Source organism: Camelina sativa, chromosome 18 (assembly GCF_000633955.1).
Source record: "Camelina sativa cultivar DH55 chromosome 18, Cs, whole genome shotgun sequence".
Lineage (NCBI taxonomy): Eukaryota > Viridiplantae > Streptophyta > Magnoliopsida > Brassicales > Brassicaceae > Camelina > Camelina sativa.
Window position 1 is genome coordinate 2,468,647 of NC_025702.1, and position 18,841 is coordinate 2,487,487.

At 34.0% G+C, this 18,841-nt stretch overlaps 6 protein-coding genes, 1 long non-coding RNA gene and 1 other non-coding gene across 12 annotated transcripts; 3 read left to right on the forward strand and 5 right to left on the reverse strand.

Moving 5' to 3' along the window:
* On the forward strand, positions 39–110 carry TRNAE-UUC. The gene has a single exon. It is a non-coding gene; the product is annotated as a tRNA-Glu (tRNA).
* Positions 226–2,279, reverse strand: LOC104760336 (heat stress transcription factor A-4c-like). 3 transcript variants are annotated; one of them, XM_019240162.1, is made up of 4 exons: positions 2,221–2,249; positions 2,028–2,094; positions 1,337–1,630; positions 226–1,254 (listed from the first exon to the last, which is right to left on the reverse strand). In XM_019240162.1, exons 3-4 carry the CDS (start codon positions 1,553–1,555, stop codon positions 424–426), a joined length of 1,050 nt encoding a protein of 349 aa, XP_019095707.1. In that variant the 5' UTR covers positions 1,556–1,630; positions 2,028–2,094; positions 2,221–2,249; the 3' UTR covers positions 226–423. The 3 variants fall into 3 exon arrangements, with proteins under 3 accessions (XP_019095707.1, XP_010481538.1, XP_010481539.1); XM_010483236.1 differs by having other exon boundaries at positions 2,028–2,279; XM_010483237.1 differs by having other exon boundaries at positions 1,790–2,279.
* LOC104760337 (CTD nuclear envelope phosphatase 1-like) lies at positions 5,080–6,337 on the reverse strand. The gene has a single exon (XM_010483240.2). The coding sequence runs from the start codon at positions 6,067–6,069 to the stop codon at positions 5,224–5,226; it is 846 nt and encodes a 281-aa protein (XP_010481542.1). The 5' UTR covers positions 6,070–6,337; the 3' UTR covers positions 5,080–5,223.
* LOC104760338 (oil body-associated protein 2A) lies at positions 6,730–8,099 on the forward strand. Its single transcript, XM_010483241.2, has 4 exons — positions 6,730–7,085; positions 7,310–7,392; positions 7,522–7,636; positions 7,738–8,099. Exons 1-4 carry the CDS (start codon positions 6,797–6,799, stop codon positions 7,992–7,994), a joined length of 744 nt encoding a protein of 247 aa, XP_010481543.1. The 5' UTR covers positions 6,730–6,796; the 3' UTR covers positions 7,995–8,099.
* On the reverse strand, positions 8,210–9,835 carry LOC104760339 (peptidyl-prolyl cis-trans isomerase FKBP13, chloroplastic). Its single transcript, XM_010483242.2, has 5 exons — positions 9,443–9,835; positions 9,269–9,361; positions 9,116–9,176; positions 8,567–8,635; positions 8,210–8,447 (listed from the first exon to the last, which is right to left on the reverse strand). The coding sequence occupies exons 1-5, from the start codon at positions 9,782–9,784 to the stop codon at positions 8,383–8,385; spliced, it is 630 nt and encodes a 209-aa protein (XP_010481544.1). The 5' UTR covers positions 9,785–9,835; the 3' UTR covers positions 8,210–8,382.
* On the forward strand, positions 10,260–11,781 carry LOC104760340. Of its 3 annotated transcripts, none has more exons than XR_762893.2 (4): positions 10,260–10,781; positions 10,848–10,973; positions 11,178–11,205; positions 11,425–11,781. It is a non-coding gene; the product is annotated as an uncharacterized LOC104760340 (long non-coding RNA). The 3 variants fall into 3 exon arrangements; XR_762892.2 differs by having other exon boundaries at positions 10,261–10,781; positions 10,857–10,973; XR_762891.1 differs by having other exon boundaries at positions 10,261–10,973.
* On the reverse strand, positions 12,783–14,899 carry LOC104760341 (GDSL esterase/lipase At5g45670). Its single transcript, XM_010483243.2, has 5 exons — positions 14,493–14,899; positions 14,278–14,402; positions 13,628–13,873; positions 13,253–13,508; positions 12,783–13,163 (listed from the first exon to the last, which is right to left on the reverse strand). The coding sequence occupies exons 1-5, from the start codon at positions 14,725–14,727 to the stop codon at positions 12,940–12,942; spliced, it is 1,086 nt and encodes a 361-aa protein (XP_010481545.1). The 5' UTR covers positions 14,728–14,899; the 3' UTR covers positions 12,783–12,939.
* LOC104760342 lies at positions 16,360–18,327 on the reverse strand. Its single transcript, XM_010483244.2, has 2 exons — positions 17,675–18,327; positions 16,360–17,049 (listed from the first exon to the last, which is right to left on the reverse strand). The coding sequence occupies exons 1-2, from the start codon at positions 18,182–18,184 to the stop codon at positions 16,879–16,881; spliced, it is 681 nt and encodes a 226-aa protein (XP_010481546.1). The 5' UTR covers positions 18,185–18,327; the 3' UTR covers positions 16,360–16,878.

Here is an 18,841-nt window from a genome sequence, read left to right on the forward strand (position 1 = left end):
AGATATAAATATTTAGTGTAAGTATTATTAACATCAAATCCGATGTCGTCCAGCGGTTAGGATATCTGGCTTTCACCCAGGAGACCCGGGTTCGATTCCCGGCATCGGAGCTTTTTTATTTTCTTTTTAAAACTTATATTTGGAGATTTTTTTTTTTTGTTTGTGTTCATTCATATGCTACAGAACAAAACCGACCAGCTCTGTAAATTATAACTGAAAAAAATATGAATGCAAAAACCAGTTCAGAATACGCATAACGCATCTATGTTTACTCCTGTCTCTCAACACAATAGAGAGATTTGGGTTTCACAGAAACAGAGTAATAATAATGAACAGAAGAAATACATTAGGAAACAACAACAACAACTATGTTACAAATTTTACAAAAAAAACTCAGGTCATATATATATATATATATATATATCAAGTTTTCTTTGTAATGTTGTTATTTACATTACCTGAATTCCACCAAAACGTCCTTTGATTCCCAATCTTATTATCACCATTATCATTATCAACATCTTTTCTCTCTGACTGAACTTCCTGTTGCTCTGTTGATCCCGGATTCTCTGTCAAGCATTGTTCCCAAAAGTCATCGTTAACCCCTGCTTTTGGAGCAGCAACAGCCACAGTAACGGTAACAGGCGGCTCTAAGTTCATATCAATCTTTGATGATTTAGGTCGTGTATCACCCATACTTAGACTCGACTCAGCCGCATCAAGATCCATACTTGATGACGACTGTACACCGCTCTTCTCGTATGATTCTGATACAAGATTCTCCCAAAACGTTAAAGAAGATTCCAAGTTCTCGACCTGCTCTACGTGTGACCTGCTCGAAGGAAGAGAACTCTCCGGTACTCTTCTTTTTCTTATCTCGTGGTTTTCGAGGTTTAGAGAAAGTCCTGGTTTCCCCAAAACCTGTGATACATATGCAACTATTGATTTCTGATGTTGCTCCATTTGCTGTAACCGATCTTTCAGTGTCGTTACTTGCATCTCAAAGTCTTTACGTTCTTGCTCTTGGCTCTGTAACTCCACTAGAAGGCCTTCTTTCTCCCTTTTTAGTCTTTCGATCTGATCCTCCATGCTTCGTCTTTCTGATTCCGTTAACGGATTTTGCGTTTGTAAATTCACTAACGAGTGGCTATGAACTGGTTTTCGTCTATGAATGTTCTTCATTAGGTAAGGTCGACCTCTCACAAAGTCATCATTCGAGAACTCCCACTTCTCAGGATCAACTTTTCTAAAACCCTACGAAAAAACACAAACACAAAAGGGTTAAAAAATCAAAGCAATATCCCCATAGAGATGATTACAAAGAGAAGAACATTACATATGTATTAAGCTGACGGATGAAACTAGAGAAATTCTTGTGTTTGAAGAATCTGGGAAGAAGGTCTCTTGAAAACTCAGCTGGGTTCTTGACGATGAAGCTTTTGTTGTTTTCGCTCCAAGAAACGACCGAATCAGAAGAATCATCATCTACCATTTCGTATGTTTTAGTAAGAAAAGGTGGAAGTGAACTTGAACCTCCATGACTACTTTCATCCATCGCTTAACAAACCTCAAATACAAGAAGTTGAAACCAAAACCGCAAATCTTAATTCCCTTTGTTCCAATCTTTTGTCTGCTGGATCAGAAATCAGATAAACCATAGATTAAAATCATTGGAAAAAGCATACACTTTGAACTCAGCAACTCCATTTTAGGATTCAATGAATCATTAATAGATAGATACGAATCGATCTCTCAATAATTAGCAATCAAAACCAAAACTTTCCCTCACATGTCACAAGCTTCAAAGCTAGAAAGATTCCATCTTTGTATCAAAGTAAACAACAAAACCAGATCTTCAGATGAATCTACAAAGAACCTTTAAGCCAAAACCCCAAATCCAATATAGAAGGGTAACACGAGAGGATAAACAAAACCCTTTTTGCTTCTCCGACCAAAATGATTTGAAATCAATCAGAACATTTCTTTTCATCTCATGCTTTCTGATTCTGGAATTGGTCAAAACGTACCAGAGGATGATGACTGGAGAAGATTTGCTTGACTCGATCCCGATTGGGAGAAACAAATCTTCGAAGCCTATTGAATTGATTTGATTAAAGAAAGGAACAAACTTTCAGATAAAATATGAATTGAGAGAACGTAAAGCAAAAGAGAAATTTTCAAAAAGAAGATTGGTAATAAGGTTTTGATTTGGCTTCCTACAAAGGTTTGATGAAGCGCGTATGAGAATGGCAACAACAACAACAACAACAACTGTTGTGTAAAAAAGATGGGTTTGGTGGTTTACTATTATCAACTCTTCTTTTTCTTCTTTTTTTTATTTTTTGAATTTCCAAAATTATATTATGATAACATTAAAATTTTGACCAAAAATAGTATATTCTTGGCATCAATTAAATACAGTATATGAAAGCATAACTTTTCCCAACCAAAATAATAATAATGTTGTTTCTCTTTTTGACTTATGAATTGTTTGATCAAATTAATACATTAAGAAATAGTATATACCAAGGGTGGACAGCTCAATCTATATAGTTAGAATTTGCATTGTAACTTCAGTTTAACCATATTCCACTAACCAACTCCAAAAAGTATTATCAACTAAAACAAGAGAAACACCCTCCTCTAGCTTTATCATGAATAAACTTATCTAATATTTTCCTAATCTTTTGCTCATCCAGGTTTTCTCCCTCCACAATTATTGTGTCTTCTTCTTCCTCATCAAAATCAACAAAAGCAACTCCTAACAAAAGAAAAAAAAAAACATTATTGAAAACTTGTAGAGTGCGTACTTGCAGTTTTTGGCAAAACAAATTGGTGAAATTTTGTAAAATTGCAATGAGTTTCCTATTACTCTACATACTATAAAATATTGCTGTATCCATATTACAAAATAAATTATGAGTTTATCCACTACCTTTTTTGATCATATACTAACAAAAAAATCATATATACTACTAAAGCAGAAGTACTCATACACCAACTTTTGGACCATAACTATTTTTTGGCAATTTTTAAATAAAAAGGTTAATGATAAATAATTATTCATACATTAGTATATCATTGAAATAAAATTCTCTAACTTTTCAAATTTAGTCGGATACACGCGGGTCATTTAATATTCGATTATCTCTTCAAATATATTTATAATGTATTAAATTAACCATAATCTTGCCTAAATCTTAATCGGTTAAAATATTTAACTAAGAAAGACATATACATCATAATTAAGTAAGGAAAATGTTTAAGTACATAATAAATTAAATCTAAATTTCTGATTCTTTATAAATCGTTTAGGAAAAAACAAAAAAAAAAAAACAAGAAAATGAAATTACAGTTAATATCTGTTCATATTTTTCATCACAGTTTTAGGAACAAAGAAATAAATCCAGTATAATTTTGAAAACAATTTAAAATAAAAATCAAATTACTTTAAAAGGTAAAATAGTTAAGTATTCATTATAGCCTTAATAATATAAATTTAATTAATATATAAGATATGTGGAAATAATAAAAATCAATTCAAAGTTATTTTAATGGATATATAAAATATATCAAAAATTGGAACTGTTATGTAGACATTTGTTTACCGAGGGTTCGAATCCTTCTCTTAACTTATTTGTAAATACTCTCTAAAACACAAGATATGCAAGAAATATCTTTACAAAAATCTTCTGTAACTAATATATTTTGTAATCATAAATAAAAATCTAATATATTTTTTTATGAAAATAAACAATTTCATGGATAACATTTTTTTAAAGAAATATTATAAAAATTCATTTTTAAAATGAAAAGAGAAGCAAAGCAATTTGAATTTTTATTGGTATTTATAAATAGTAATTACCCTAAAATAAGTATTTAAAACTCTAAATTTCAATAATTACAATTGGTTGACTATATTGTATTACTATATATAATATATTCATGCAAAATTGATATTAATAAGTTGTATTTTAATTTATTTATTATTCACAAATCATCTATTGCAGAAGGAAATAAATTATATGTCGAAAATGTAAGAAAATCACAAAATTTAGTTATGTTCTTACCCAAAATTTTGAACGATAAAAATTGTCTAATAGATAATTATTTAAAAGAAAACAGTTATGCGACATAAAAAATTTACGGGTAGGGACGAGATTAAACAGGACGGGAAAGGATAGGACAAAACGGGATGGGACGAGATGTCTTTGCTATTCTAAAATAATTACATGTTGGTTATATACGTGCAATAGTCCAAACTAAAACCAAATTAAAATATGACATTTGGATTAAATATATTTTAATATTTACCATGTAAGTAAACCAATTATACTACTCAATACTATTTAAAATTTTGAAATAATAAAAAACACATAAACTAAAACATTTTATGCATTCTAAATATATATAATTAGCTACAACATGTGTCATGTTGTAGCATGGGGTATCACCTAGTTTATCATTAAAGTAACGAAATTTCTAAGTTTTTTTGTTTACCAAAATAAGTAAATAACTATTTTATTAAGCCTAAATTTATGATTTGTATTATAACTTGTGTATCTCTAACTAATAAATTGTTTTAACCATAAGAGTTGTGCTTGAGATTACCTTTACAACGAGCGATACGTCGTATTGCGTCATGACCAGTCTTTTCGTCACTAGATTGAAGTTTAAACCGAAGTACAACCATTTTCTTCAAAACAAATTTAAAACTTGTATGACGAAAACAAATTTTTCCAAAGCTTGTGAAGTTGGCGAGAGAGAGAGAGGGACCTCTATTTATATAGGATTACTATAAAAACAAAATTTGGATGTCTTAAATAGTCTCATAATAGTTTGACACACATTAAAATTATACAATTTTAGCTTTCAAGATATGTTGATTTATTTTATAAAGTCCAGATCTTAAAGATCTCAAAGAATATGCCCTAAAAGGCCAAAAATAAATAAATAAACTTAAAATATACTATATTTTTCTCAAATTACCAAAAATCTAATTTAAATATATGAGCCCAATAAAGGCCCAGATCTAACTTTTATCCATACTTTAAATGCAAAAACCTTCATTAAAAATCGTTTAATGCAAACAACAGACAAAAACACTAATCAACAAATTGAGGATGTCCACACTTGAGACAAAATCGAACAAACAAAGTTATTGTTCATTGTCTTCTAAATCAAATCCTCTCTTAACAATACAAAACAAAACTAAAATCAAAATCATTCATCTCTTCCAACAAACTCCTTCAAAGCAACTCTCATATCTTCAACCTTAACACAATAATCACCATTCAAAAACTCGCCAAGTTTCCCCAACTCAGCGTCTCCCAAATCATCCGAAAACGGTTTGATCGGGAATGCGTTCTCGGGCTGTAGCGCGTAAGAGTTCGGGTTATCGTCAACGATCACCACGCGCCTCATATCTCTCATCACAAACCCTAAATCTTTCACTAGCCTCCCGTCGATTTCGCTGCACGCGTCTCTGTAGAAGCTTCTAGAGATCACCCCACGCTCGGGATCGAGTTTATCGAGAACCAGCGACGCGTACTCTCTCAGCCCCGCCGTGAAAACGACGATCTGGTACTGTTCTCCGATCTTCTTCAAGAACTCGTCTACTCCTGGCCGTTTGATCACGTAAAACGTTAACATCTGACCGTCGATTTTAGGATTGATGACGAAATCGTACGGTACATCTGGTTTCTCCATGGACGAGTGGACGAGCGTCTCGTCTAGATCCAACACGATCGTCTTCTTAGTCTCGTCGAAGGTTTTGCCGGATCTTTCTTGAAACAGAGAGTACGGCGCCGGCGGAGAGTTTTGATGAAGATCGTCTACGTCTTTGCGTGGTTTGAGAATTTTGAATCCTTTGGCTCCGTGGCGAGAGAATAAACAGAGGAAGCTTCGGTGACATCTGTAGATAGATTTGTTGATGGTGGCGATGACGGTTGTTGCCGTTGGCGAAGGTGAACATCCTCCGATCTGAGATTTCCGGTGACGGCGAAGGTAGTTACGTTGGCTACGGTTGATTGATTTCGTCGCTTTCTTGAGTATGAGTTTCGTCGCCATTGAAGAAACAGAGAGAGAGAGAGAGAGAGATGATGATGAGAGATTTGGGGGAGAGTGATGATGTTTGTATTTAAATTAGGATCGGTGTAACGGTCATGTGGTTTTTTTAGGTTCGGGATCCGAAGCAAAGCTAGATTCGGAAGCAGTGTCTTTTAAGTTTGGACCAACACGGAGTTCACGTTGTATTATTACCGTTGGGATTTCTATATTAATCTTTCTTTCGAGATTTATGTCCCAAATTAAGCAAAATACTATGTGTATATATAGATTAGAACAGATTAGACAATATATCATTTATAGATCTCTTCTCTGAATTATTAGTTGTATGAATCATAAAATTATTCAAAGTCCCAACTTATGTAATTATGCAATTATGTATTTGTGTGATCTTGTAAACGGAACAAAACTAATAAACCAATTTAAGAGTCTCATTTTTAAGTCATAATCGAATTCAATGTGCCAAGTGTCAAGAGACTAATCCCTATCATTAGCATACCCACGTGTCGTCTACAAAACTCAACGTCAACAATTTTTTTGCCACAATACCACTAAAAACTCAATGACGTGTCCGTCTCAAATCAACCACGTCACAATTTCCTCATGCAATAATGACACCAACGCATTCACATCAAACCAATATAAAAACAAAAGAAGAAAGATTGATAAAATTTTGCATGATATAGAACAAATCAAACGTTGTTTAAGTAATTTGTGTGTTGGAAACAAAATGGCGTCGAGTGATGAGCGTCCTGGAGCGTATCCGGCACGTAACGGGGCAGAGAACCAACCTCCGGGAGATCCGGAGACGATGAAGACAGTGATGATTGATAAAGGAGCGGCGATGATGCAATCTTTGAAGCCTATCAAACAGATGAGTCTCCACTTGTGTTCTTTCGCTTGTTACGGTCACGATCCTAGCCGTCAGATCGAAGTCAATTTCTATGTTCATCGACTCAACCAAGACTTTCTTCAGTGTGCTGTTTACGATAGCAACTCCTCTAAAACTCATCTCATCGGTCTGTATCTTACTTATATTATATATGCATACCTTTTTCCACGTTTTATTATGACATTTATATATAAACGAAATAATTATTGAAGTATAATGCATGCGTAATTAATCACAAATATTTGAGAATCTATATATATATATCAACATTTGAAAAAATTTAGAAGTATTTTTTCAACGAATGGCCGAAACTAAATGTCTCTTGTTTAAATTGTAATTAAAATATCTCAGGGGTCGAGTATATTGTGTCGGAGAGGTTATTTGAGGCACTTTCACCGGAGGAGCAAAAGCTTTGGCACTCTCATGACTACGAGGTTAACTTGTACATTATAACCTTTAATTAGTTAATCAGTTTATTCTCTTTTGGACTATTACTTATACTTAACCGTTAGTTTACTTCTAGAGACATATATCTGACTAGACGTATATTGTTGTTATTGTAGATCCAGACCGGTCTACTAGTAACTCCGAGGGTCCCTGAGCTTGTAGCTAAGACGGAGCTTCAAAATATTGCCAAAACGTATGGGAAGTTTTGGTGCACTTGGCAGACCGATCGCGGTAATGACTAATAAATATTTGGAATTGTTTTTGGAACGAGTACAATCGAAAGAGTAAAGTTTTGAAGATTTATGAGTGTCGATTTTTTTGGTAAATTTTAGGGGATAAATTGCCACTAGGGGCACCATCACTGATGGTGTCACCACAAGACGTGAATATGGGGAAGATCAAGCCAGGGCTACTGAAGAAACGTGATGATGAATATGGAATTTCGACGGAATCTTTGAAGGCGTCTCGGGTTGATATCATGGGACCGGAGAGGAAAAACCCAATGGCTGATTACTGGGTTCATCACGGAAAAGGATTAGCCGTTGATATCGTCGAAACTGAGATGAAGAAGTTAGCTCCGTTCCCGTAATAAAGGTTGTGTGTACGTATCGAATTATATGACAATAATATGTTTGTATAATTGTATGTGTAATGTGGTCAGTTGTGTATAATATATATTTCACCAAAAGTTTAAGATATATTTCAGCACTTATTAAACATTAATTTTTCTGACAACCTTCACATTTGGATTTGGGTTCCCGGTTTTACTTGGCTTTTTGAAAATTCATATTTTAGGGGGAGATAAATGTATCAACTATTACCTATAACTATAAAACCAACCAAAGTTAAAAACAGAGCCAGAAAACTGCACTTGATTACATAGCAGAAAAAGAATAGACATAATTGTTTTTTCTTTGTATAAGGATGATTATTGAACAAAGTTGATGGCTCAGAGAAGACAAAGCTAAAAAGCTCTCTCAAGCTTTACCTATGAACTCAATGTCAAAGAGAAGAACCGAAGCTGGAGGAATAAGGCATGAGCCTGCACGAAAACAAGTTTAGGCTTCATTAGTTAGGTTTTTTAAAAGTATCTCAACAACTTAACCTGACATATAAATATTTATCGAGAAACGGTTTTAGCCGTTTGGCTTTTCCATTTACCTCCTTTGCAACCTGCGCCTCGATCACCATATGCTAGTTCGGGAGGAATTTTCAAAGTTCGTTTCCCACCTGAAAAAAAGAAACCGAATCCAAACTAGTTAGCAAGAAAATAATGAAAACATGACAATGTTTCTGTTTAAAAATCAACTTTGGATCAGTGATTCGGTTAATCATAATTGGACCATCCTCCCCCTACGTACGCTCTTTTAAACAGTATGTAGACTAATCTAGATACTTATAATAGGTGTAGGTGAGGTAATTAAGAACCAGCTGTTTTCAAAATACACGTCGATCCATATACTTGATAGTAATGTAGAATCAAAGCAAATTCCAAAAAAAAAATTAAATAATTGTGTTCCAACAACGCATATAATTTATCAAGAAAGCATGCATTTTTCATATATATTCAAAAGATTTTTTCCGGAGTTTTTCATGTATTAGCGGTCTAAGCGCCTAAGCCTAGTGTTAATCATTATCAGGTTACTTGTAAATAAAGTTTCATGTATGCAGTAACATATGCAATGTTCAATATAAATAGATTGAGCATACCTGTAAGCATAGGAGGAATTCCATCAGAGCCAAGGATTCCTTGATCCCAACCTTTAATCACCTGTATCATATTAAACCACAATATGTTTTCTGAAAGTTCACATTGTATGTAAAAGTGAGTTCTGGAAAATTTAATATATTTTCCTTAATTACCTCACCAACACCAATTCGAAATGTTAGAGGCTTTCCTCGGTTATAGCTACTATCAAAGACTTTCCCATTCTCCAACTTCCCTACATAATGTGCCTGCAAGAAACACTCAAGAATCATCAAACATCATAATTTTATTTTAATTAAAGGTATAGTTGGTACTTGGTACTTAATTACCTTGATTAGTTGCCCTTTAACAGCTTCAGGACCATAACCAACAACTTTATCACAGAAAGCAAGACCAGAAGGAGACACAGAGAATTCACAAGAAGTTGTTTCGGCTAAGGCTGAAGAAACTGTATCAACAAAGCCAAGACAGAAACCAAAACCAACGATTGCTTCTCTTCTACCACATGAAGCTAGTTGGACAAGACTTAACTCAGGATCAGGAGAAACTTTTTGTTTGTTTCTCAAGTTGATAGCCTCTGCTCTGTTTAAGCTATTATTCACAAAAAATCTGCATTTTCTTTGCTGACTTGGAGGAGAACAAGTTCCAACTGAAAATCCCAAGGAGCTCATTATCTTCTCTATCCAGAAAAAAAAAAGAAAAAAGAAAAGAACAATCTGAAAGAGATAATAAGAGCTTTGTGTTGGACAATCAGCAATCCTTGCTGGCAAACAAGGCAACCACACACAATTGGGCTTCATTTTTAGTCACATTTTCAAGATCACAGGCCCAATATGAATATAATCTTGGTTTCATTTCATCTTATTATATACCTTTGATGATAAGAAATTAAGAATTGTGTTGTAGAGTTATCATTTTTATTTTTTAAATTTGTATTAAGAGGGGTATTAAATTTGTATTTTAGAAGATTTGAAAATCACTTGTTATTCAATTGATGATTTTTAATAATCTTCTAAAATCCTATGTTATTCAACTTGGAATCTATGTAAAATTATTTAAAATATTTTACAATCTATTGTCATTCAATTATTGATTTACAAAACTTATTTAAAATCTACTGTTATTCAAAATATCACAAATTTTTTTAAAAATGTTCTTTTGAATGATTCTACAAGATTTTTGTTTGTTTTTTAGTTATAAAATATGAGTATCAAAATCATAGCTATAAGGTAGAATTGTTGAGGATTTTTTTTTAAACCAATTATCACAACAAAACCAACAACTGATGCATCGTCTCTTTCTCTCTCTCAAAACCGTAATCGATCGAATCATCGTAACTTCTCCTCCTGCAATCGATCGAATCTAATGGTCAATAGTTCCTTGAAGAATCATCAAGGTACGTTTTCCTGATGCTCCGTACAATCCTCCGATTCGTTAGATTTGGGGATTTTAAATGTGGTTGGATCACTTAGCTCAATGGTGGTTGGTGAGTTCGGTGTTAGGTGAATGAAGAAGCTCTGTTTCTTCCTCTTCTACTTCTAATTTGCGCTTGAAGCAATCAAATTAGGGATAACTTTTTTTTTTTGAACAAAGATTGGGGTTTGGGGATAACAATGTTGTCTTCTACTTCTTTCTCCTTCGAGCAACCTCGAGTAATAACCTGTAAAGGTAAACAAAAAAGGGTCTTTTGTTTTTGTCGTAGTTTATGAAAGATTATATTTTTTGATTGGGTAGTTCTTGTAGCGGCGGTGGCATGGTGTCCTGGTGAGTTGTAGTGAGTCCACCTCAACCTCTTGAGATCAGGATTAAGTGGTTTGTACATCTCTATGTCGTAGTGACCTCTCTCCTTGGGAGTCTCAGGTTTGTGTTTTTTGCTAATAACATCTTTTGAAACTCTCATTGGACATCTTTGTTTCCTCCCATCTACGTTTCTGCATTTTAGTCAAACCCTACAAAGGTTCTGTTTGATTTTTTATTGTCCATCTACTGTTTTATTTTTATGTAAAAGTAGAAGTTAACTGCTACGATATGTGATCTGACTTTTTTTTTTCTACGATCTCATAGGAAACTCAACGTTTACTTAGTGAACCTGGTAAGTTCATCAACTTGGAACCTCTCTCTGCCTTATTACTAGTTCATTATAAGTTCTATCTATTTTGGGTTTCACAGTCGATTTGAGCTGAGTCAGTTAATATTGGTAGCTGGAACCTTTCAGATTATACTTCTGTCTATAACCACATTTTAGTTTCGAATATGTAGAATTTGATGTGGTATTGAGTGTTTTATTGTCGTTCTGATTTGTTTCCTCCAGAAGAAGATGCTGTCGAAGAAACTAACGTTGATCAAAGAAATGATGAAGAAGAAGAACAGCTTCATGGTACTCAAGAACAACAAAGAATGCTGGCTAATATATGGAGAGCAAATATAGCTGCAAGCATGTGGACTGATGATATGAATATGGGATCATGATGCATTACTATGACTATGCTTTATTTTTAGATTGTTTCATTTCCTTTGTTGGGTAATTCTTTTTTCTTTTCTCTTTTTTTTGGTTCTTGTCTAGAAACATAAAAGTCTTGTTTTCTTTTCTCTGTTTTGAAAACGACTTGCAACCTAGTGGTTCAGTGACTTTTTTTGTTCAATGAAACGTAAAATTACGAGAGGTCAACTATTAGAGCAATCTGAGAAAGGACAAGCTTCAAACAATGGATAATTAACTAGTACATGCGGTCTAGTAGGAACAAGCGTTGCAACATACTCCTCCATGTTTTCAAGGTAATCTAAACTTGTGCGCAAACTAGTTTCAACGGTTCTCATAGTTTTCTCCTCCAAGTTGTATTCGCATAGTTTTATTTCACTTTCACGTGTCCTCACCTTTACAAGCAACAATCCTGCCTGGTTTACCACAGCTCCTAGCCACATAGTAGATTCACGAGTACGCAACGACCAGAAGAAATTTTCACCCACCAGGATTCCCTCAGGGTTCACACGGCTCAAGCCAAAAAAATTCCTCCATGGGAAATCAATCACGTGGCCAACAAACCACCAATAGAAATAACGTACTTAGGGCAAACTCTGTGTTACGTAATAGTTATATTATGGTATAGAGTTTTTTTTTTGGTGTTATAAAATATTTTTAAAATCATTCAAAGTTTACTAAAATCTCATAAAATCTAATAGAATATCATATAATCAGATTTTATTTTCCTTTTTTTTAATAGAATAACTCTAAAACACAATCAAATCTCCTAAAATCTTTCAGAATTCTAAAATTTTGAAATCCTACCAAATCCTAAGAATATCAAGTTTAATACCCCCTCTAAACTCTTTCTATGTCAAAACCAATTTACAAAATTTAAATCACTTATTTTTGATCAAGTTGTAGTCTTACCATTTATTGATTAAAGAATTATTGCTGTACTATTTATTTTGCAATTTTTGAAGGATATCAAAAATTGAAGGAAAATTTAATTTTAAAATAAAAATTTCAATAAATTTTTTTGACTTATCCAAGTATCCAACCAATCACCCGACAACATTTCCAATATTATCCAGTCACATTGGTTTTATCTTCTGCTTTAGTTTCACTTTCTTTTGTTTCAACTTCAAGATATGCAGAGAAGACGAACACATTTGAAATGAACGAATCAAATTTATAACGGAGTTAAGAAAAAAAAAGAGAGAGATAAACAGTAACTCAAAATCATTACATAAACAGTTATGACATCAAACACAATAAAAAGTAACCAAGTTTGACATTACTTTTTCTTGAGTCCAAAACTATCAAAACGCTTACACAAGCAAAAGAACACGTCTTTCTCTCTCTTTAGAGAGTTGCTAGCTGCTGAATATCATAAGGATGAGCATCAGAAGCAGCTTCTCGCCTAAAAGATCGTGTTCCGATAACAATATTCGCAGCTTCACCGGGATGAAACGCATCCCAAAACACATACTCATTTCTATTCAGACATGGAGCTTGACCTGGAAGACAAGTAATTTGTCCATTGTTCCTCCCAACTCCACAACATCCTGCATTTGTCACTCTAAACCCTGCAAATTTAAAGCAACAAAATGAGCAAACTATAATAAGAAAAAATTGTTTACTTAGATAACAACTTTGAAGGCAGAGCCAGTGTTACCGTAGCGAGCAGGGTTTGTAACAATGTCTTGGAAGATGCCATAGGCGTTGATGTAAGTGAATTTTGCGTCAGGTGTGTTCTGGTTAAAAGCGTCAACTATAGATATGAGTTTGTTGTTGAAGATTCTGTTTGCTGAGTTGATTCTTTCGTCACACGTTCTTCCATCTCTGCTGTTCTGAGCTAGCTCGTTCGGGCTGCAACCGATTGCCCCAACTCCTATCAACGCAAACTTCCTCGCTCCATTAGTATACAATATCTGCTCCATTACAATAAAGCACAATATTCAAAACCTTAATACTCAATCAAGGATCAAGAAACATAAGAACCTAAACAGAGGCAAAAGTACAAAAACATAGGGGTTAGGAGTGTACGAACCCTGAGTTGCTCGGTGTAGCGGGCAACGAGATCGTCTGCGTAGGACTCGGGCGAGAATTGGTTTCCGGTAGAGTAAAAGGTGGGCATGAAGTAGTTGTTGAGATAATCATTACTGCCTAAACCGATCGAGTAAATGCATTTGCTGAGGTAGTTCGAAGCTTCGTTCTGATCACCAAGTATGTTCACTACTTGTGACACAGTGTTCACGTGGTTAGCTACTTGCCCTGCAAATGTAATTCTACCTCCCTGAGGAACAACAATAACAAGAACAATCAAACTCTAAGAAGCTTTAGAACTAAATGAAACACACAAATCTTGTAAGGAAACTAACTACTATACGCCAGATCCAAATCTATTTAGAAGCTGATCCAAACCAAAACCAAAACATAAACCGAACCGAACACATCTAAATTTAATTAAATATGTCTCTCTAAATATACATGTGATAGAAATAGATGGTGAGACAAAATTAATGGAAGAAGACTATATAATATTTTGAAGTTTGTTTTAATCTGAAATGAATGCCAAATTGAACCGAAGCAAGATTTTGTCGACCGAACGGTGATTTTTTTTACAAATTCCATTATAATTTCGAAAAAGGAGCTGAAGCAAAATGCTCATCTTTAAGAGAAATAGTAAAAAAAAATTACCAATTGTCTACCGGTTTCTTCACGGATTCCGGCAGCAGCGGAAGCATAGTTAACTCCTCGGAGAATGTCTTGTCCCCTTGCGGCGGCGTACGGTGTAATGTAGTCGTCGAAGCCCAGGAGCTCAGCTTTATTTTTTCAAAAGAAACAGAACAAAATTAGTTTGAGAGGGGAAAAAACAGAGGAAACAGAGCAAAAATGCAGTTAGTTAGAATTACCTATAACGTCGACAGTGGTTTTGCCGTTGCTAAACCGACCGGTAGGACCGAAAGCAAAGTCAATACCATAAGGGAAGTAATTCGCTCTAGCTAATGACTGAAGCTGATTGTTGTTGCCATTGTCAACCAAAGAGTCACCAAATATGAAGTAACATGGTGCAATTGGTTCACTCTTTGCAATATTCATCATGGTCATAGCAACCATCATCATCATCAAACAACACATTCTCGCCATCTCTCTCTCTTTTAGAGCAATACTGTAAAAGTGAGAGAAGAAAGAGAGATTGTTTTGTGAATGTGAAGAAAGGAAAAAAATGGGGTTATATAATATAGTTTTGAAGAATATGGAGAGAATGAGAAAATGTTATTTTTATATAAAGTTTTTTAACGGTTGAAGAAACATTAAATGTTCACGCGGCAATGATGTTTACATGTTAAATGTACAAAGTAAATGAATGTGTGTTTTTATATGTGAAATTATTTATAGGACTTATTGAGTTTTTTTTGTGTGTGGGTGGGATCTAAACGATTCAGAGACATAACGAGAGAGATGGTGGAGAGTTATTATTACGTCTGTCACTGTTTGTTGTTTAATTTCTTTTACTTCTACTACGGATCATTCAACTTGTATTGTATTGCGACGGTTCGATTTTAATGTCTTGCTTTGGGAATCGTGCTGTTGACTTTGATTACTCTAAATGTATCAAAGCTCGATAAAGTTACTAAAACTTGTCTCGAGAAGGAAACTGAAGATTAACTACTGCTCTGATTACTGCATTTTGTAGAATTGCTAAATGAAATAATTACATTATTATGTGATTGTGTAACTTTGATAACCTCCTTATCAACAATCATGACAGTTTTACAGCTTAGCTAAAGATTACTATTCTGAAATAATACCACAATCTTGATTTTTTTTTTTAATAAGATCACAAGCTATTAAGTTGTAGGGGTTATACAATCATTTAAGACTCCTAACCAAACTTTCATGACCTCTTTTTTAAATTCAAATTTGTGGTATTTTTTGGTTGAAAATGTATGGTTTTCTTAGTGGTCCCATTTTTAAATCCAAAGTTAGTGTTATTTTCTTGTTTGAAGATCATATTTATTGATAATGCTATTCCATTATTTCAATATCTCATCAATTTCACAGGTTACCCATTTAGCAAAATTCCCAATCTGGATAGTAAAAAAATCTTCATTTCTTCAATCTTTAATTATAAAATAGGTATTACGTTCAAATCTCTATATTATGATCACTTGATAAGTTCTCTTTGAACTAATTTACTCACAGCTGCACTTGTTTGGGTTATTTTAGCACAATGCATGTGAAAAAAGCAAAATGACTAGTCCTTAGAAATGAAGTTAACATAGTGTTGTAATACACATGAAAACATGATTTGAAGGCTCCACACTTGCATGACATGTTCCTCTCATTCTAGGAAATCTCAAATCTAACGGCTGATATCACTTTCCCTTGGTCGAATCAACGGTGAAGAATGATGTTATTGGATTTGCCATGTGTTAGGACGGACGTAAACATTAAATGAAAGACAGAGAGTGAGTTCCCTGTATGATGATCATCATCATGACATGACATGGTGAACTAAATTTGAGTAGTTGAAAGTATTCAATTTTTCAGTTGCTCTGTTTTGTATATATGTTCCTTAAAAGCAAAATCTACTTTGGGACCCCATAATAATTACTCAAACCAAGATTCAAACTTTCTTATCCAAGCCCTCACCAAATGGAATTTTAATAAGATGAGGAAAGAAAAGAGAAATCCTTACTATGAAAAAAATTGATGACATTCATAAATAGATTTGGATTATGACAGAGACTATTTAGTTAAAAAAAAAAGCAAACATGTTCAAACAAAATATATATTCTGAATACAAAACTGTTTTTTCAGATCTATTCTACCATTCAACAACCACATGGTTGTTGCATTTATGAACTCTACTCAACAATAGAGGCAAACTTCAAGCAATGAGAACCATGAAACAGAAGAGTTGCTTTATCAATACAATATTCACTATGAATAGAAGATTTAACCAATCACAGAAATGTTGGATATTGTAATTGGTCTAGATGTCGGTAGACTTGTGTTTTTCAAAGATTCATAGACTAGAAAACTCGAGGTTCCATGTGGTATTACATTAATCTAACTCTAAGCCCACTTTTCTATTATCAAAATGTCCTGAGATCTTGAATTTCTAGTCTATATATTCCTTAAACTTATCTAGCCAAAATATATAACGAACAAAACGGTTCTCGCAGATTTTTCCTAGAGGATTTGGCTAATGCATAATATTGTACAACGTCACATCCGATGTAGAACAAAATGGAAAGAAGAAACGTACGTGAAAGCACTCCTGCTTTGTAGCTATAATTCATCTGAGGAACTGCTTTGAGAAGAAAAGAACTGCAGAGCCATGTCTTTAGCTATTTGAAGCAAACTCTTGACGTCGTTGCCACCCACTTCGAGACAGTCTTGTAATAACTCTCCATCTACTACTTCAGCTTGTATCATCTCCCACAACTCCCTCAATGCACCCTAACAATCATAAAGCGAGAACACAAAACAATGTCCATAAGTTTTCAGCCTATAGAATAACAGTAAAACTCTATCAAATGACTCTAGACAAAGACTAACTTCAATAGCAAACATGTCCTCTAGGAGAGATCAAAGCAAAGCAAGGAACAACTTATCAGTGATGGAGCCAACACAAACAAAAAAGATGAAGTCTCTCAACTATGATATTGTATATGTTACGAGAATTAAAAGTGAGCTTGAGACCTAATAAAACAGACAACTGTCAAGCTCACTTACTCAACACATACATACAAAACTCCGCATACAGAACAAGTAGTCAAGTAGTATATCATCACTAGAAACGAACAATAAGCCACAGTACACATTTTTACTGTAAACGGACAAAGTATCATTCTTTCCTCTACTTCAAGCAGATGTTGGTGTAACAACTCTCTGTTACGAGAATCGAAGTGAACTCGGGACCTAATAGAAGAGACACCTCTCAAGCTCAACAACTCATCACATAAATACAGAACAACTCGATGACTCAAAGTATCACTCTTTCTCTACTTCAACCAGATTTTGTTGTTTTGTCTACTGTAAGGATCTAAAGATCAATACTTAAAGGGTTTTTAAGAATCCATACCGATTTACCAAAGATTCTGAGAAGACGATTAAGTAATTTTTTCGAAACACGAAGAGCTTTGCCATAGCTCCGAGCAACAGCGCTCGCTTTACCAGCATTAGATTCGGCTCTATTAAACTCCGTAACCATACCCATAAGCTCATTGAGATCACCAATCGCATCGTACATCTCACTGTAGTCAATCCCACCTTTTCTCCAAGCGTAGTTCCACATGTAATCCCACCCAACAGACCAAGCTCTGCTCAAACACCCTAACCCTAATCCGCGATCGATCTCTTCAGCCATGGCTCGTACGCGAGACGAGCCCAATATGTCTCCGCGTGAAGCGCGTAGGTTAGCGACGCGGAGGAGGAGGGATCGTGAGGTTGAGATTAGGGTTTTGTATTGTGTGAATGAGAACGGGAAAGTGAAGGCATTTACGAAAATTGATGATGGAGATGAGACTGTGAGGATGAGGAATAGTACGGAGAAGAGCTTAATCGTCGCCGGAGGAGATATTATTCCGGCCATTGATTCCGGTGATGTTGTTTGACTTTTAGTCAACGTCTCGTCGAGAGAGGAAAAAGGTTTCTAAGTAAATGAAAACGATGGCGGTGTAACCATGCTGCTGACGTGGATCTCGTCCCAGTTTAGATTGACTTCTCCGGTTCAATTTTAATGACGATCGGTTCGTTTTTAATAATGTCATTTGTTTTTAATATGGTTACATGCACAAATTGTATTTATGTAAACATTATTATATACTAGATAAGGCGCATCACAATGTGCGAGTTTAAAAATTGTTGAAGAAAATAAATCATAAACCTTTAAAAAAAATTGAAAATATATAAAAAGTTTTATTTCCTAAAGTAAATATATAAATAATTTAAGTTAGAAAATATTTGTATTTACCTTCATATATTTATTTATATTTATATATTTTTAATATATTATAACAATTGTTACAATAATCTAAAACTAAATTATATCCCACTAAAACTTTTGTCAAATACTCATCATTACAAATATTATTACCGTCAAATTTCAAAAACATTTCACAACTTATTTACAAAATATTTTATATGCAACAAATTCATCAAAGCAACATTTAACAAGTAACCACATATAATTTTACTATATATTTTACCATTAAAAATATGTTCTTACACCTAAAATTATTTTATTGTT

Excerpts from the sequence above, each read along its gene's own strand:
- LOC104760336 (XM_010483236.1), bottom strand. The coding sequence starts at position 1,555 with ATGGATGAAAGTAGTCATGGAGGTTCAAGTTCACTTCCACCTTTTCTT. Across the intron at positions 1,255-1,336 it reads TCCGTCAGCTTAATACATAT|GGTTTTAGAAAAGTTGATCC; the intron begins GTAATGTTCTTC and ends GTTTTTTCGTAG.
- LOC104760337 (XM_010483240.2), bottom strand. The coding sequence starts at position 6,069 with ATGGCGACGAAACTCATACTCAAGAAAGCGACGAAATCAATCAACCGT.
- LOC104760338 (XM_010483241.2), top strand. The coding sequence starts at position 6,797 with ATGGCGTCGAGTGATGAGCGTCCTGGAGCGTATCCGGCACGTAACGGG. Across the intron at positions 7,393-7,521 it reads GGCACTCTCATGACTACGAG|ATCCAGACCGGTCTACTAGT; the intron begins GTTAACTTGTAC and ends TTGTTATTGTAG. Across the intron at positions 7,637-7,737 it reads CACTTGGCAGACCGATCGCG|GGGATAAATTGCCACTAGGG; the intron begins GTAATGACTAAT and ends GGTAAATTTTAG.
- LOC104760339 (XM_010483242.2), bottom strand. The coding sequence starts at position 9,784 with ATGAGCTCCTTGGGATTTTCAGTTGGAACTTGTTCTCCTCCAAGTCAG. Across the intron at positions 9,177-9,268 it reads TTCGAATTGGTGTTGGTGAG|GTGATTAAAGGTTGGGATCA; the intron begins GTAATTAAGGAA and ends AATATGATACAG. Across the intron at positions 8,636-9,115 it reads AATTCCTCCTATGCTTACAG|GTGGGAAACGAACTTTGAAA; the intron begins GTATGCTCAATC and ends TCTTTTTTTCAG.
- LOC104760341 (XM_010483243.2), bottom strand. The coding sequence starts at position 14,727 with ATGGCGAGAATGTGTTGTTTGATGATGATGATGGTTGCTATGACCATG. Across the intron at positions 13,509-13,627 it reads GCTACACCGAGCAACTCAGG|ATATTGTATACTAATGGAGC; the intron begins GTTCGTACACTC and ends GTAATGGAGCAG. Across the intron at positions 13,164-13,252 it reads TACAAACCCTGCTCGCTACG|GGTTTAGAGTGACAAATGCA; the intron begins GTAACACTGGCT and ends TTAAATTTGCAG.
- LOC104760342 (XM_010483244.2), bottom strand. The coding sequence starts at position 18,184 with ATGGCCGGAATAATATCTCCTCCGGCGACGATTAAGCTCTTCTCCGTA. Across the intron at positions 17,050-17,674 it reads TCAGAATCTTTGGTAAATCG|GGTGCATTGAGGGAGTTGTG; the intron begins GTATGGATTCTT and ends TATGATTGTTAG.